The sequence below is a fragment of the Anabrus simplex genome, chromosome 4 (genome assembly GCF_040414725.1).
Source record: "Anabrus simplex isolate iqAnaSimp1 chromosome 4, ASM4041472v1, whole genome shotgun sequence".
Lineage (NCBI taxonomy): Eukaryota > Metazoa > Arthropoda > Insecta > Orthoptera > Tettigoniidae > Anabrus > Anabrus simplex.
Genome location: NC_090268.1, coordinates 201,285,201 through 201,301,727, shown reverse-complemented (window position 1 = coordinate 201,301,727; position 16,527 = coordinate 201,285,201). Strand labels below are relative to the sequence as shown.

General features: G+C 37.6%; 2 protein-coding genes across 4 annotated transcripts in view; one reads left to right on the top strand and one right to left on the bottom strand.

The window, feature by feature from the left end:
* Window positions 1–16,527, bottom strand: part of LOC136871757 (rho-associated protein kinase 1) — a 166,787-nt gene that overhangs the window by 6,336 nt on the left and 143,924 nt on the right. The window lies entirely within an intron of this gene.
* qua (villin like protein quail) overlaps window positions 1–16,527 on the top strand; it is a 315,565-nt gene that overhangs the window by 239,634 nt on the left and 59,404 nt on the right. For both annotated transcript variants that reach the window (XM_067145307.2, XM_067145306.2), the window contains exons 4-5: window positions 824–1,023; window positions 6,710–6,935. In XM_067145307.2, coding sequence (XP_067001408.2) covers window positions 824–1,023; window positions 6,710–6,935 — 426 coding nt within the window. The remainder of the gene's footprint in view (window positions 1–823; window positions 1,024–6,709; window positions 6,936–16,527) is intronic.

Genomic DNA, 16,527 nt, shown 5'->3' with positions numbered 1-16,527 from the left:
AGTGTGAGTATTTCATTATACCTAATATGCCTGTCATTAAATACATTATTAAATACATTATGATTTCAACTCTAATTAAAATATAGGTATAGTACATGTTTGGATTGTACACATATGTATGTCTCTGTGCATTAACAATCTTGGAAAACCTCTCAAAAAACTGAATAGTTATATAAAAACACACGTTTACAATACTACTGAAACTAACTGTCAAAATTAAAAACTACATCAGTGAATTAAAAATTTGTTTTTATATGACTATTCAGTCTTTTGTGAGGTTTTTCAAGATTGTTGATGCACATTGGCATACATATGTGTACAATGTTTTATAGCTGAGGAAAGTCTATATTAGACCAAAGCAGGTACTATTTTAATTAGAGTTGAAATCATAATGTATTGAACAGGTGGAACAAAAACTATTTTCCAATAAAAAGTATATGAATTCTAATAAGTCAATAAGGAACAAACATGAAGTTTGTAAATTGTAACAGGAAGTGCTGCTGAAGCTGGGAAGTAGAAACAAGCTTGTTGGCATCTGCGACTGATGAGGAGGGGAGCCCGACTGTTTCGGAACAGCAGTGTGTGAAGATGCGGAGATTGTCCTTGTCCTTCTTTTGTGTTTTAATGTTTATCATTTTCTTCTCTTTCTATTGCTCCCTATTTCCAGACTGGTGTGTCATTTTATTACATGTTCCTTTTCATATTTCTGCCATTCAACATAATGTATCATTAATCGAAAAGTCTGGATAATCATCTTTTATAGGCATAATTTTATTTCAATTTTATCCTTTAATTGTGTTGTGCACTGTTTTTCTGTTCTCAGTCAACTGAAGTCCGAGGATCTTCCATAGAGATCCACATTCACTTCTGGCTTGGTAATGAAACCTCGACTGATGAAGCCGGAGTGGCAGCTTTTAAGACTGTTGAACTGGATGATTACTTGGGAGGCAACCCCATCCAGCATCGAGAGGCTCAGGGAACAGAATCAGCTCGTTTCAAGGGATACTTCAAGAATGGATTCACGTATGTGTAGATCATCTGTACACAGTCCAAGTTACCCAGGGTGAAATAAACAATGACTCTTAATAAAATACATAGGAGCAGAATTTTGGGTACCAATTCACTACACACAGCATTATATGGGCAAGACATACTGGGTATAAAAAGTTTTGTATGCTTGCCATAGAGTCTTGATAAAATAAGTTCTATATTTTATAGCAATACAAGCAACTATTGATGTAATTCTTAATTGTAAAGTATAGTCAGTTCACAAATTTAAAAATTCTAGATTACAAAAAAACATTTGACTGTGTTTGTTGGTGCAAGCTTTGGGAAGTATTACATGAAATGGGCATTCCTCCTCATCTTACTAATAATAATAATAATGCTATAAGCTTATATGAAAACAACACTGTTCAAGTCAAGCTGGACTGTGGCTTATCAGAGGCCTTCAGAGTGTCAAAAGGAGTGAGACAAGGTTGCATTCTGTCCCCCTATGTTGTTCAATATATATGGAGAATACATCATGCGAAGGGCTCTGGACAGCTTCCTCATTACAAAACTCTCTTTGAGGGCAAAATTCTGGCATTCAGTGTCACTTAAGATGACCAGAAGTCATCATCATCATCATCATCATCATCATCATGTTCCCTCTGAGGATCATTGGCAGAATGTCAGCCTCTGGATTCCCTTACATTTTTTAAAGGGCTTAGCACTATGCATCATACGATGAGGGCTTACCAACAAAATTAGTCAAAACTCACGTTGTCCAATATAACACTGACATTATGCCAATAATACCAAATATTACTGTATATTGGGTCAAGGTGAAAATATGAGTAATCTAAGTTAAGAGAGCTCACTTGAACACTAATTCTATGTTTATGGAAGGTAACTCTTTCATCTCAGATAACAAAAAATCCATCCGTCCGTCCGTCCGTCCGTCCATGCATCCATCCATCCATCCATCCTAAAAACTTGGTCAGGAAAAAACAAGCATGCAAGCTTGATATTATCATGATCATAACCATGGGATGGTTTTAAGGGGAATCCAAACTACAAAGATATGACTTATCATTTCAAAACTCCCACATGCGTAGGCTGGAATTGAATCGCTGCCACCTTTGTGAGAAGCCACTGATGACCGTGCCACTTGGCTATTGTACTGTACGTTCTAATTTAGTGCGATTCTGATGTAACTGTCTGGGCTTGCTGCTGCATCATCTATGTATTTTCATATAAATAAAACTAAGGAAATTCAATCATCAAAAATTACCAGTGCTTTACCCCAGTGCAGCATGGGCTCTTCAGCTGCATACTGCACCTTCCCAAGACACTGGCCAGCTACCACGCTGATACATCAGCACTGCATTGTGCTTATCACTGGATAGCTTGCAGTGGTATTGCTACTGGCATGCTAGCCGGCCGGTGTCTTGGGAAGGTGCGGTATCCAACTGATAAGCCCATGCCGTATTGGGGCAAAACACCGGTCATTTTTGACGATTGAGTTTCCTGAATTTTATTTAGCTATCTAAATTGGAAGCCATATTTTTGGTTATCTTCATATAAAACTGAATGAGTCAAAGCTGAAAAGTCAGCTTTCATTACTTTTCAGGAGAAAGAAAATATGTAATTGCTCAGGGAGAATGTCAGAAACATGCATTGTTGATATTATACATTGTAAACCAGATACTCTCGCTATGTTTGCATTAGTGGAAGGTCAATTTTAAAGTAACAAACTATTTTCAGAATCAATGAAAAGAATTTGACTTAATGCTTTTCAGCTCCGTGGTCAGTTTAATATTTATCAGTAATGAATATTTCATGTGGTAGTTTTATTAACATGTATTTTAATAGAAAATGCAGTAAGTCCATTACAAATACAAGGGCAAATCGAAAAGTAAGTTACACTAGCTCGCCGCACAAGCACATTGTGTTTCGTGACCATGGCCGATGCGGAGCCAGCTACAGTAACTGCTGACACGTCTGATAGGAAGATTGGTGTGGTATCCCATCGTGTTGTGTGTGCAGAGCAGGCTAGGGTCAATGGTATGTCAACTGGATGTTCACTCCAAATTAGAGGTATGTGCAACTGTCAGATTTCTATAGGCTAAACAACTCAATTGCACAGACATTCACCGTGAAATCACTGCTGTATTTGATGAGTGTGCAATTTCTCGCCCAGGTATTGTAAAGTGGTGTAAGCAATTTGATGCCAGATGCATGGTTAAATATCATGAAGGCAGGCCCACAACGTCCAGTACCATTGCAAATGTCGACTGTGTGGATGAGATCATTAGAGAATTGGTGCCTAACACTGCAGGAAATTGTCAGCATGCTGAACATTTTGTAAGGCAGTGTGTTCACCAGCACCGTGGATTTTTTAAACTGTGTCAAAGATGGGTCCCACGTCTGCTCGCTGATGTTCACAAGGGACAGCGTTTCCAATCGTCACTAGCATTCTTGCAACAGTATTCTGTGGAGGGCAACGAGTTTCTGTGGCGAACCTTCACGGGGGATGAAACAACGTGGGTCCACCACTTCACCCCCCATAACAAAGAGAACATCAATGGAATGGGTGCACACCACATTATCACAATGAAAGAAGGCCAAGGTCCAACCTTCAGCAGGAAAGGTACTGGTAACAGTGTTCTTTGACACGGAGGGTGTGGTGCACGTGTAATTTATGCCGAAAGGCTCGGCAATCATCTCGGCTTCGTATTGTCAAACATTGAACCGGTTGCATAAGGCAATTAAAGAAAAGCAGCGGGGAAAATTGTGCGCTGGAGTGATTTTGTTGCACGATAACGCAACACATCACACGGCCCACCAAAATTCTGAACTGCTGCAGTGATTTAAGTGGGAGGTGTGGCAACATCCTCCATACAGTCCAGACTCAGCGCCATACAATTATCATGTGTTTGGTAAGTTGAAAAAGGATCTTGGTGGACGACGATTCCGAAAGGATGAGGAGGTGAAAGCAGCTGCCTCCAGGTGGTTACATAGCGCTGGAGGTGATTTCTATGAATCTGGAATTTAAAAGTTGGTTGACCGTTCCGAGAAATGTTTACAGTCTCTTAGGGACTATGTGGTAAAGTGAACTTACACTGTATGTTGTCATAGTCATGTTGCCTATGTGTAGGTGGTTTCATAATGGCCATAACTTGGAAGTGTAACTTACTTTTTGATTTTCCCTCATATTATTTACAATACCACACACGATACGAAACATCACGAGGATTCCCTTTCATTTGCCATAGATGGCCAGTTCAAAATATCCTGGTAGAAATCGAATCCCTCGTGTTGAACATACTGTATTTTTTTCCAATGTCCTGCAGCTTCTTTAAGTTTATGGAAACCTTGTCCTTATAAGCCCTCTCATAAGGCATTGCAGGGATGATTAATAATTTCAGTTTTCCCAGATAAAATGTATGTGTGACTGGGGAGTCTATGTAGACTGATGCTTGAATCACTCCAGTCTGGGTGCTGTCGTATTTGAATTGCTTGAATTTCATGGGCGCAAATGGTTATTTCTGGTTCTTAGGTAGTTTCATACTTTCCTTGTCTTCTTGAACAGCAATGGCCACAACACCTCATCATATTCCACAACGTGAACTTACACATTTTTCCTACTGTTCGCTATTATCTCTAATAGTCTTTAGGTGTATACAGTCTATCAACAGTTTTTACTGTAGTTTCCTCTTAAAATACACCTAAATTTCTGTTACAAGGTTAAAATGAATGTCCACATTCAGGAAACCTATGAGTGATTGATTAAAATCTGCCTGTGCCTGTCAAACCCATACATGTTCCGACTACAGTGTGGTTTTTTTTTTTTGGCCAGGACACCCATCCGAAAATAAGAGAACTTAGTGGTTCAAAAAGGAGCACACTTCATTAGCCCCCTTTTTTTGGATTGCCCTCATGATAAAGACAGTGTGTCCAGTTTTCAGGTCATTGTACGTTAAATACATTAACCCACAACTGACGCAGGTAAAATATTTCTTGCACTGGAATCCTAAGCAAAGGCAGATTTTGCATAAAATCAAAAGCCTGTGTCCTCACTATGTTGGCATAAGGATTTCACTTCTTGTAGGGACCTATAAAATTTATGACTCCTGCGGAGATGGATTTCCAGTTCAGCCTTTGCAGCAAGCTTCGAATTTTTGGAGATGTGAGGACTCTTTAATTTTGAATTGAGTTCTTCGCACAAGGAAGAAACATCTATCTGGGGTTTTCCAAATTTATAATCAAATTTTTTACGGAAGTATTTCCTATAATAATCATCTTTAACAGTTGTGTCAGGGTATGCACCACAGAAAAGTTCATACATGGATTTCACACATAGGCAAGCATCCAAATATTGAACTTCCTTCCCAGTATAGTGTGAAGATTTCAAAGGAAATTATGATATATGATCATGTATAGCTTTATTAACTTGTTCACCGAGCTCGATAGCTGCAGTCCCTTAAGTGCGGCCAGTATCCAGTAATCGGGAGATAGTGGGTTCGAACTCCACTGTCAGCAAATGCTGGGGCTGTACCTTAATTATTGACTTTAAGATTCTTTCCACACTTTTCTTTCGGCAAAAAGCGGAGCATGAATTACGTTAAATAACCGTTTCATACCTATAGTATGTAAACTTCGGAAAGTTTTTGACACACCAATGTCCTTCTTGAACCAATCATGATAAAATATTGAAAACTTTGAAGAATGCTTCTTCTGTTACTCTTTGGTATTTTCTTTTCTCGGTCTGCACTGTTTGACATCACTTGCTTCAAGAAGGCGTAGTAAATAAAAGTCTTGGGAGTAGAACCCAGGCCTCCTCCTAGTTGTTATGATAAGGACGCAACTACTCCAGCACTTGTAGCTACTTATGGGCACATGCACTGTGTTTACTAACCTGCAATCTTCACCTGTTTTCTTCACTTTGATGTTCTTCCCACTGTAGTTTATGTAAGGTAAACCTTTTCAAATAGCATCTTTTATGATGTTTCTCTTCTGAAGACTGTCTTTTCTGTTTCTTTTAAGAGACATAACGCACAAGTAACACACACTTCCTGTAGTGAGCAACCAGGAAATGCTGCAAAATAATATAGCGCGGGAATCCTGCAGGGCAGCCAACATTAAGTACGGTGCAGAAAGGAAACGAGTCAGTGACTTAATGCTTTCCTCCTCTGATTACACTACACATAGCAGTGGTTTCTGCCATAAACAGAAGGATGACATAATTCCTTCTTATGCCATTCAAGGGCCCTTGGTTCAATACGTCAGAATTTAGAATTATCAAAAAATGTGCAATTTTGACTTAATACTTTTCAGTTCCAACCTATTTGTTTGATTTTTACTCAGTAAACTGCTATATGGACTGCTATTCAACATCATTGACTCTGCACATAAGGTTGTTGTATGTTTACTGTTGTAGTGGAATTAGTTAATTCACCTGTGAAGAGGGCAGCAGATTCAGCGCAATCACATGTACAGTATACTGTACTTCCCCTGGGTTATTAACCTATTGTTTAGTAAAATAGACTGAAAATCAATTAACAATAATGTATACTAGTGTAAAGAAGCTGTAATTTCAATGATTTACTGTGAATTCCTGGTTGAATGAAATGTTATTGTTCCTTTCTCATCAATTAATATCTTGTATTGTGCTACCTGCACTATGTACGGTGGAATTATCTCTCAAATATATTACTATTTTCAGGGTGCTGAAAGGAGGTGCAGCTTCAGGTTTTAATCACGTAACGGACCAATTCGAGCCACGCTTATTCCATGTCAAGGGTCGTCGATGCCCCACCATCACACAGCAGCCTGCAATCAAGTGGGAGTACCTCAACAGTGGAGATGTCTTCATTCTAGACACCAAGGAAGTAGTCTTTATATGGATTGGGAAGACTGCCAATAAGATGGAAAAACTCCAGGCCTCAAAGGTTTTTATCAGTTAGACTTAACTATTACTGACATTTGAATGACAAGGACTTTATAAAATAAGCTCTCATGTACCCTTGCCTTACTCCATGGCTCTACAGCCATTGAAGAGTCTTTAATTTCCCTTATCATCTTGGCCTATACTTCTCTGGCACATGCCTTCTTCATTGCCTCACATCCAACAGACTCTCATCCTTTCCACCTCCCATAACCAATCTCTTTCTGCTCTTCTTCCTTTGTCCCTTCTTTTGGTTTCCTTATAAATACCTTCTTCATTGCCTTTTTCTCATTCATTCTTTTTTACCATGTCTGAGTTACATTTTGTATTTTGCAATGAATTCTGGGTATCTATCTCTAGGTTTGTTCATATATGCCATCTACTATTCATCTGTACTGTTGCAAAAAAAAAAAAAAATCTGATCAACGGATGTTTTGCTTATGGCATTTTTTATTTTTTTTTTTTTGCTAGGGGCTTTACGTCGCACCGACACAGATAGGTCTTATGGCGACGATGGGATAGGAAAGGCCTAGGAGTTGGAAGGAAGCGGCCGTGGCCTTAATTAAGGTACAGCCCCAGCATTTGCCTGGTGTGAAAATGGGAAACCACGGAAAACCATTTTCAGGGCTGCCGATAGTGGGATTCGAACCTACTATCTCCCGGATGCAAGCTCAAATGGCATTTTGGTCACAGAAATATTGGTTTTGTACATCTACAATTGTTTCCCTCTACTGAGTCCTCTAGAATGGTATGAACAAGCTCTTTTTTTAATTTCTTATTTTATTTTACAATTTTGCTTTACATCGTACCGACACAGATAGGTCTTATGGTGACCAATCTTCAGGGCTGCTGACAGTGGGGTTTGTACCCACTATCTTCCGAATGCAAACTCAAAATTGCATGACCCTAACCACATGGCCAACAAACTCTGTACAACTCTTATAATTAAATCATTAACAACTGTGTCTAACCATCATTGCCTTGGTCTCCCTCTCCTTCTCTTACCCTCCATATCCAAGTCTATTATTCTCGTAGGTAATCTATCCTCATCCATTTGCTTCACTTGACCGAAGACAGCATATTTGTACATACAGCTTCATCCATCGGGTTTGTTCTGAACTTCGCATTTATCTTCTCATTCTGAGTATTCCTGCTATTGTTCCCACCTGTTTGTAAAAGTAAACATTCTCGCTACTTTCATGTCTGTTGCTTCTAACTTAGAGCCCGCCTGATGTCCATGGTCAATAAGGCATCGAGTCTTTGTGGACTGACAACATGATCAACCGATTCAATTCCCATTGGCAGAAGAAACTTTTCACCATTACAATGTTGGCCGGCAATCACTAAAATGGACGCCAAAAGCCCAGTTTCAGTTTTAAACACCTCCACCCACTGTAGGTGCAGTATGCAGATGGAGAATACACTCATGGTATCCCCTGTCAGTAGTAAGAGGTGCCTAAAAGGGGTGACCAAGAAATTATGAAATTAGAACCATGAGACTACTTGTGATAAGTACCATAATGTGAGGAACACCATGGGGCTAAGTTACCTAGGTGCTGTACCATTATGTGCAGCAAATCGCGGATCAGGACGTTGCCTGTGGTTGGTGCCCTCATGTGCATTCTACCCTGGCGATGGAGTGGGCACTCGATTGCATAGGCTAGCATCTAGCGAGAATAAGTGTCGAGCGCTTCGTTCGAATGGGTTGGTTCCACTGTGTTCAGAATAGATCTACATTATCTACGAGGAGCACCACTATATGAGGAACACCATGGGTCTACATTGCCTGTGATTAGTATCACTATGTGAGGAACAGCATGGGTGTACTGTAATGTGTGATACACCATGGGTCTACATTACCTATGATTAGTATCACTACGTGAGCAACACCATGAGTATTCGTGGCCTATGCTTAGTGCCTCTATGTGAGGAACACCACAGATATAGCGCCCGTGATTAGTCCCACAATGTGAGGAACACAATGGGTCTACTTTGCTTGTAAGAAGTACTCTTATGTGAGGAACACCATGGGTCTGTGGTACCAGTGAATGGTGGCATTATGTGTGACATACCATGGGTCTGCATTATCTATGATCAGTACCACCATGCAAGGAACACCACGAGTCTGTGTTACCTGTGATTTGTACCACTATAGGAGGAATACCATGGCTCTGCATTACCAGTGATTAGTACCATTATGAGGGGCTGGTGATCTGGATTTTGGACCCGTTTAGATAATAAGCATCATCCCAGTAATTAAGGCATTGTGAATTCGATCCACTGATTGTCTTGGTTTCACAATCATTTATTCATCATCATTCATTTTAGATTCTAGTCAGTGGACACATTATGAAATATTCATTTTCATTTTGTTGCACCTCATACCATTAGGAGCCGATGATCTAGCTGTTGGGCCCCTTATCCCTTTTCTCTATGGGGTCGAGTATGAAGTGAGACAAATTTTCGTAGCGAGTTTTTACAACCGTATGCCCTTCCTGACGTCGACCTCATCAGAGGAATTTTTTTTGCTATTGACTTTACGTCGCACGGACACAGATAGGTCTTATGGCGACGATGGTACAGGAAAGGGCTAGGACTGGGAAGGAAGCAGCCATGGCCTTAATTAAGGTACAGCCCCAGCATTTGCCTGGTTTCAAAATGGGAAACCACGAAAAACCATCTTCAGGGCTGCCGACAGTGGGGTTTGAACACACTCTTCCAAATACTGGATACTGGCCGCACTTAAGCGACTGCAGCTATCGAGCTTGGTTGAGAGGAATTAATGAGATGAAACTAATAACATGATTATTATGAGTAACTAAAACAGATTATATTTACTTTATATGTAGGCCTAAAAGTCATGTTCACAATTTATTGACTTTTTACATTTAGAAATACTGCCTTCCATCAAAAAAGCCAGTAGAACTCAAAATAAGTTTGTTAAAGAACAGTGTAGAATGTACAATTTATAGCTCTGTATAGCCTAGAAGTCATGTGTTTACTGCACAAAATTTGAGGTTTTCGCATATTGGACCCTCCTTTACCTTTTTTGGCTCTAAAAGTGGGGGAAAGGGGGTCTAATATGCAAGTAAATGTCGTATAGCTTTTCTGATATTCTCATTTACCTCGACCATCCACGCTTCTTTCGCTCTTCTACACAGAGTTGTAATTTGATTTTTGACTTGGTTGTGTTCCCTCTCCTGTACTGATTCATTATTAGATCCAATATTTCTCAGGTAATCAACAGTTTTCTTGGTTCCAATCTTCTTGTTCCCAGTGTTTCATGAGCTAATTAGCAAACCTTCATATATATAGTATCCCATTCCAATTCTTAATTTCCCTTTGTTAATATTTTTTGTGTACATAAACATCCATAGTTTGATTGTCTTTTAACTTGGCTAAATCTCAAGGTTTCACTTTTCGGTGATCGAACCTTTTCAGTTGGATACTGCATTTGCGCATGACTAGGCAATGTTCACTGCCAATAACTGCCCCAGGATAGCTGTGACTTGTTTTGACTTTATTGCAATATCTCCTCTTGAAAAGGATATAGTCATTTTGATAATGGGTAGTGTCACCTGGGGCTTTCCAAGTGTATCTCCTGTGTAATGGAATGTCAAAAAATGTGTTTGTCACAATCATATTGTACTGATCACAGAAGTCTAGTAACCTCTCCCCTTGTTTGTTCCTAACATCTAGACCATACTTCCCAATTTCTTCTCGGTCTGGTTGCATTCCAGCAATAGCATTGAAAACTCCCATGATTATGACATTAACTGATTCCTTTGTCAGATTCCATATTTCATTGATGTTCTCATATATTTATTCTATTTCTTCATCCGAGCTGTTTGATGTTGGAAAGTACACTTTAACAATAACCAGATTCCTGGAATTTGTTTTCATTGTTGTAACTAGAATCCTGTCATTAATGTGATAGATGTTCATCACATTTCTTGTCGTTACATCGAATTAGCAGTCCTACTCCATTACTGCATCCACTTGTACTACCACTATAGATCATTCTAAAGTCATCGCTGTAGAAATCATCATTTCCTGGCCATCTTATTTCACATAGACCCAGAAAATCTAGTTCTCTTTCATTCATGACAATTTTAGCTTCTTCCATTTTTCCTGCTTCCAGCAGTGTTCTCACATTCCACGTTCCAATTTTCATTGACTCAGTATTAAAATTATAAAATCCTTTTATTAACAACCACCTACTCAATACAATACATTACTCATTCAATTATAAAATAATCATGAGGTGTCTTAAATAATGGAACATGTTTCGTTCGACATAGCGAACATCATCAGCCGTTAATTTACAAAGATTAGGTCAGGGCCCTGAGCTGAAATGATAAAAAATGTTAAAAGAGTGACAATGCCGTAATAAAAAGTAAAATGATAACATTAGACTTGAAATTGTAACAATATGTACAGATTAACAGCAAGTATTTGTAGTGGAATACATTGAACGATGGTATTAATGTATTAATGTATTAATCGTATTAATGTAAAGTTAAAACAATCATGAGGTTATTAAAGTAAAAAAAAAAAAATTGGTGTAGTGGACCTTAAAATATATGTCAATGCGTGAAGCGTGGATTAATTATTGACGATGGAGTTCTTTAAATTGAGCAAAAACAAAAGTTGAAAAAGAGTTTATTGAATAGTACGAGTCAAACTGAACCAGTTAAAAGGCGCTATGGCGACGAAACTAAGGTTGATATGACGTGAACTCCAGTAGTTAGGAATTCTGTAGGAGAGCCAAACACAATGCCAGAAGGAAACACAAGTTGAACCAGTCCGTATTTACACGCAGCAGTAAAATTAATCGTATACAACGTGGGACACCAATGGTGGACTCGTTAAAGAGTAACTATAATCTTGAAAGTAGGGAGAGTTCCAGCAAACCAGAGATGGATGGAGCAGATTATGGCACAATTGGAGTTAGAAATCTGGAATGAAAGAAAAGGGAGGAAAAATGAAGTTATGTTATAACGGAAAAAAAAAAAAAATGAAAAAGGAGGCTTACCCTTGGGACTAGTGTGAGGTGTTCACTAGCGTTGGCTGTGTGAAGCAAACTGGTGAGTAACCTTATTGCTGCTTCTAGTGTTGTATGTATGTATACGTAGTCCCAAGGGTAAGCCTCCTTTTTCATTTTTTTTTTTTTTCGTTATAACATAACTTCATTTTTCCTCCCTTTTCTTTCATTCCAGATTTCTAACTCCAATTGTGCCATAATCTGCTCCATCCATCTCTGGTTTGCTGGAACTCTCCCTACTTTCAAGATTATAGTTACTCTTTAACGAGTCCACCATTGGTGTCCCACGTTGTATACGATTAATTTTACTGCTGCGTGTAAATACGGACTAGTTCAACTTGTGTTTCCTTCTGGCATTGTGTTTGGCTCTCCTACACTATTCCTAACTACTGGAGTTCACGTCATATCAACCTTAGTTTCGTCGCCATAGCGCCTTTTAACTGGTTCAGTTTGACTCGTACTATTCAATAAACTATTTTTCAACTTTTGTTTTTGCTCAATTTAAAGAACTCCATCGTCAATAATTAATCCACGCTTCACGCATTGACATATATTTTAAGGTCCACTACACCAATTTTTTTTTTTACTTTAATAACCTCATGATTGTTTTAACTTTACAGACTACCATCGTTCAATGTATTCCACTACAAATACTTGCTGTTAATCTGTACATATTGTTACAATTTCAAGTCTAATGTTATCATTTTACTTTTTATTACGGCATTGTCACTCTTTTAACATTTTTTATCATTTCAGCTCAGGGCCCTGACCTAATCTTTGTAAATTAACGGCTGATGATGTTCGCTATGTCGAACGAAACATGTTCCATTATTTAAGACACCTCATGATTATTTTATAATTGAATGAGTAATGTATTGTATTGAGTAGGTGGTTGTTAATAAAAGGATTTTATAATTTTAATATATTGTCCTCAATACGGTTCTATTATGAGATTAATTACATGTAACTTAGCTGCCTACCAGGCTACAAAAAGGAATAGATATCTTAATCTCAAAGTCAAGGTCAGCAAAATATCTAGAGATATTCAGTTTTTAAAAGAATGTATGAAGCATGGACTAATTCCCAAATTTCTAAAACACCTTCAAAGAAAAAACTTTTCAACTTCTGATTCACGTAAAACTCAAAAGAAAGTTAATGAATTTTGGTTAAAAAACGAAATCAAGGCGCATTACAAAAAGAAATCGTTCCTAAACCTACAGCTTTATAAGACGCATCTTGAAATATCCTCTAGTATGTCCCCATTAGAATGGAGTTCATACTCCAGGTTTGTCAATGAAAAGGTACATGACATAGTGAAGAAGAAACAGACAACATTAGACAATAAACTGATACAATTGCAAAACACTAAGAATAAACTGAGTAGTGTCAACAGTAAAACTAACCTCCCTTCCACCGACTTAAATCATTTTCCTACAATGGTGAACTTATCTAATACCGACTTTTCAGATAATGAACTATCCCTCCTTGATAAAGGCCTGAAATTTAATTGGCCTAACCCGAAAAAAAACCCGACGATCTGATTACTACAGTCGCGGAAATTGAATCTAACATTCAAAAACTCCCCGTAGAAGTGCATAAAGACATTAAATATGAAATAAAGAAAAAGCTCCCTTTTCTGGCGAAGGAACTGAAAACTACCTCGAATCTGACTCTTAGCAAACAAATACATGATGTAAGAAATAAAATTAATAATAATAATATCATCGTCACTAAAGCTGATAAAGGTCACACCATAGTATTACTACATAAAGATGATTACATTTAAAAAAACAAAGATTTTTTCGCTAATAGCAGTTTTACTATTATTAATAAAGATCCCACCCCCAAAATCCAACGAAGTTTGAAGAACCTATTGAAGAATCTACCATTCTTATTACAAGAACACGGATATCAGAAACTTATAATAATGAAACCGAAACTTCCAACTGCAAAAGCTTTGCCAAAAATCCATAAAAAAGACGTACCTATACGCCCTATGATCAACTGCATGAACAGCCCTTCTTACAAAGTTTCAAAATTTTTGCATAATTTTCTCAGTAAACACTTTAAATTCAATAATACAGCCTATATAAGAAATTCCGTTGAATTTTGTGAAAAATTATCGAAATTCAATCTTGAGCATAATCATATAATGGTATCCTATGATGTTACCAATATGTATTCCAATATTCCGGTAAGCAAAACTGTCAAGATTATTAAAACAAACCTTTTAAAACACAGTAACCTTAGCAAATGCGAAATAGATAATTTCATCAGTCTGTTAGAATTTGTACTTAATAATAACTATTTCACCTTCAATAATAGAATATATCATCAAAAGGGCCTAGCAATGGGTGACCCAATCTCGGGCATTCTAGCTAATATCTTTATGGATGATTTAGAAAACAACAAAATAATCAATAATATTAATGGTCTTCAATTATGGTTAAGGTATGCTGATGACACTTTTGCCATTATAGATACACAGAAAAACGATAGTCACAGTGTGCTAACATCCCTTAATGAGCTTGACAATGACGTCAAATTCACTAAGGAAGATGAGATCAATGGTTCTCTAAACTTTTTGGATTTAAACATTTCAAGAGAGAATAATAAGTTCATTTTTCAAATATTTAGAAAGCCTTCTTGTGCCCCCATCACTATAAGAAACGATTCCTTACATCCGCAATCTCATAAACAGGCTGCATTTTTTAGTCTTGTCTATAGAGCATTAAAAATCCCGCTGTCAACTGAAAATCGCAAAAATGAACTAAACTATATTAAGGATTTGGCCAGAATTAATGGCTATAATCCCTTAATGATTAATAAAATCATTAACAAGATAAAATTAAAAACCGCAACGAAATTGATTCCGGACAAGCCTAAAAAAACGAAATATGCTCCCTTCACTTACACGAATCCAGGCCTATTTCAAGTTACTAACCCTCTAAAGAAATACGATATTAATATCGGTTATAGAACCCGATATACGAACCGTAATATATTCTTCAATTCAAATATAGTTAACATTAATCACAATAAATTCTCGAACTCTGGTATCTACAGGCTTAAATGCACCCATTGTGGATTCTCCTATATCGGACAGAACTGGACGTAGCTTTATGACCAGATACCTTGAACATTACAACGCTTCGAAACATAAAAAGTATTCCGCCAAGAGCACCCATATGGAAGAGACTGGCCACAGTTTTACTACAATTGAAAAAGACCTTCAAATCTTGAAATACGTCAATAAAAGTAAACTTATGACATAGTTTGAGGACATCTACATATTCCTAGACCAGCATTTCAACAGAAATCAAAATTTAAATGATACTTCAGAAATTAAAAGTCCAATAATCGAGAAAATTCCAGAACTACTCTCTCTTTTCAATATAAATAATAATAACTTTACGAGAATCTTTAATTATACAACTGTTAATAATACAACAACTACTACTCTACTGCCCTCTCATGCGACACCTCCTCCACAAATACCCGACCTGCCCAAGGAATCGGTCACCCCTCCTCCTCACATGACTCACTCCCCGCCTCTACGTATACATACAGACAACACTAGAAGCAGCAATAAGGTTACTCGCCAGTTTGCTTCACACAGCCAACGCTAGTGAACACCTCACACTAGTCCCAAGGGTAAGCCTCCTTTTTCTTTTCTTTTTTTTTTCGTTATAACATAACTTCATTTTTCCTCCCTTTTCTTTCATTCCAGATTTCTAACTCCAATTGTGCCATAATCTGCTCCATCCATCTCTGGTTTGCTGGAACTCTCCCTACTTTCAAGATTATAGTTACTCTTTAACGAGTCCACCATTGGTGTCCCACGTTGTATACGATTAATTTTACTGCTGCGTGTAAATACGGACTAGTTCAACTTGTGTTTCCTTCTGGCATTGTGTTTGGCTCTCCTACAGAATTCCTAACTACTGGAGTTCACGTCATATCAACCTTAGTTTCGTCGCCATAGCGCCTTTTAACTGGTTCAGTTTGACTCGTACTATTCAATAAACTCTTTTTCAACTTTTGTTTTTGCTCAATTTAAAGAACTCCATCGTCAATAATTAATCCACGCTTCACGCATTGACATATATTTTAAGGTCCACTATACCTATTTTTTTTTTTTACTTTAATAACCTCATGATTGTTTTAACTTTACAGACTACGATCGTTCAATGTATTCCACTACAAATACTTGCTGTTAATCTGTACATATTGTTACAATTTCAAGTCTAATGTTATCATTTTACTTTTTATTACGGCATTGTCACTCTTTTAACATTTTTTATCATTTCAGCTCAGGGCCCTGACCTAATCTTTGTAAATTAACGGCTGATGATGTTCGCTATGTCGAACGAAACATGTTCCATTATTTAAGACACCTCATGATTATTTTATAATTGAATGAGTAATGTATTGTATTGAGTAGGTGGTTGTTAATAAAAGGATTTTATAATTTTAATATATTGTCCTCAATACGGTTCTATTATGAGATTAATTACATGTTGACTCAGTATTGCGAGGATTTCACTTAATG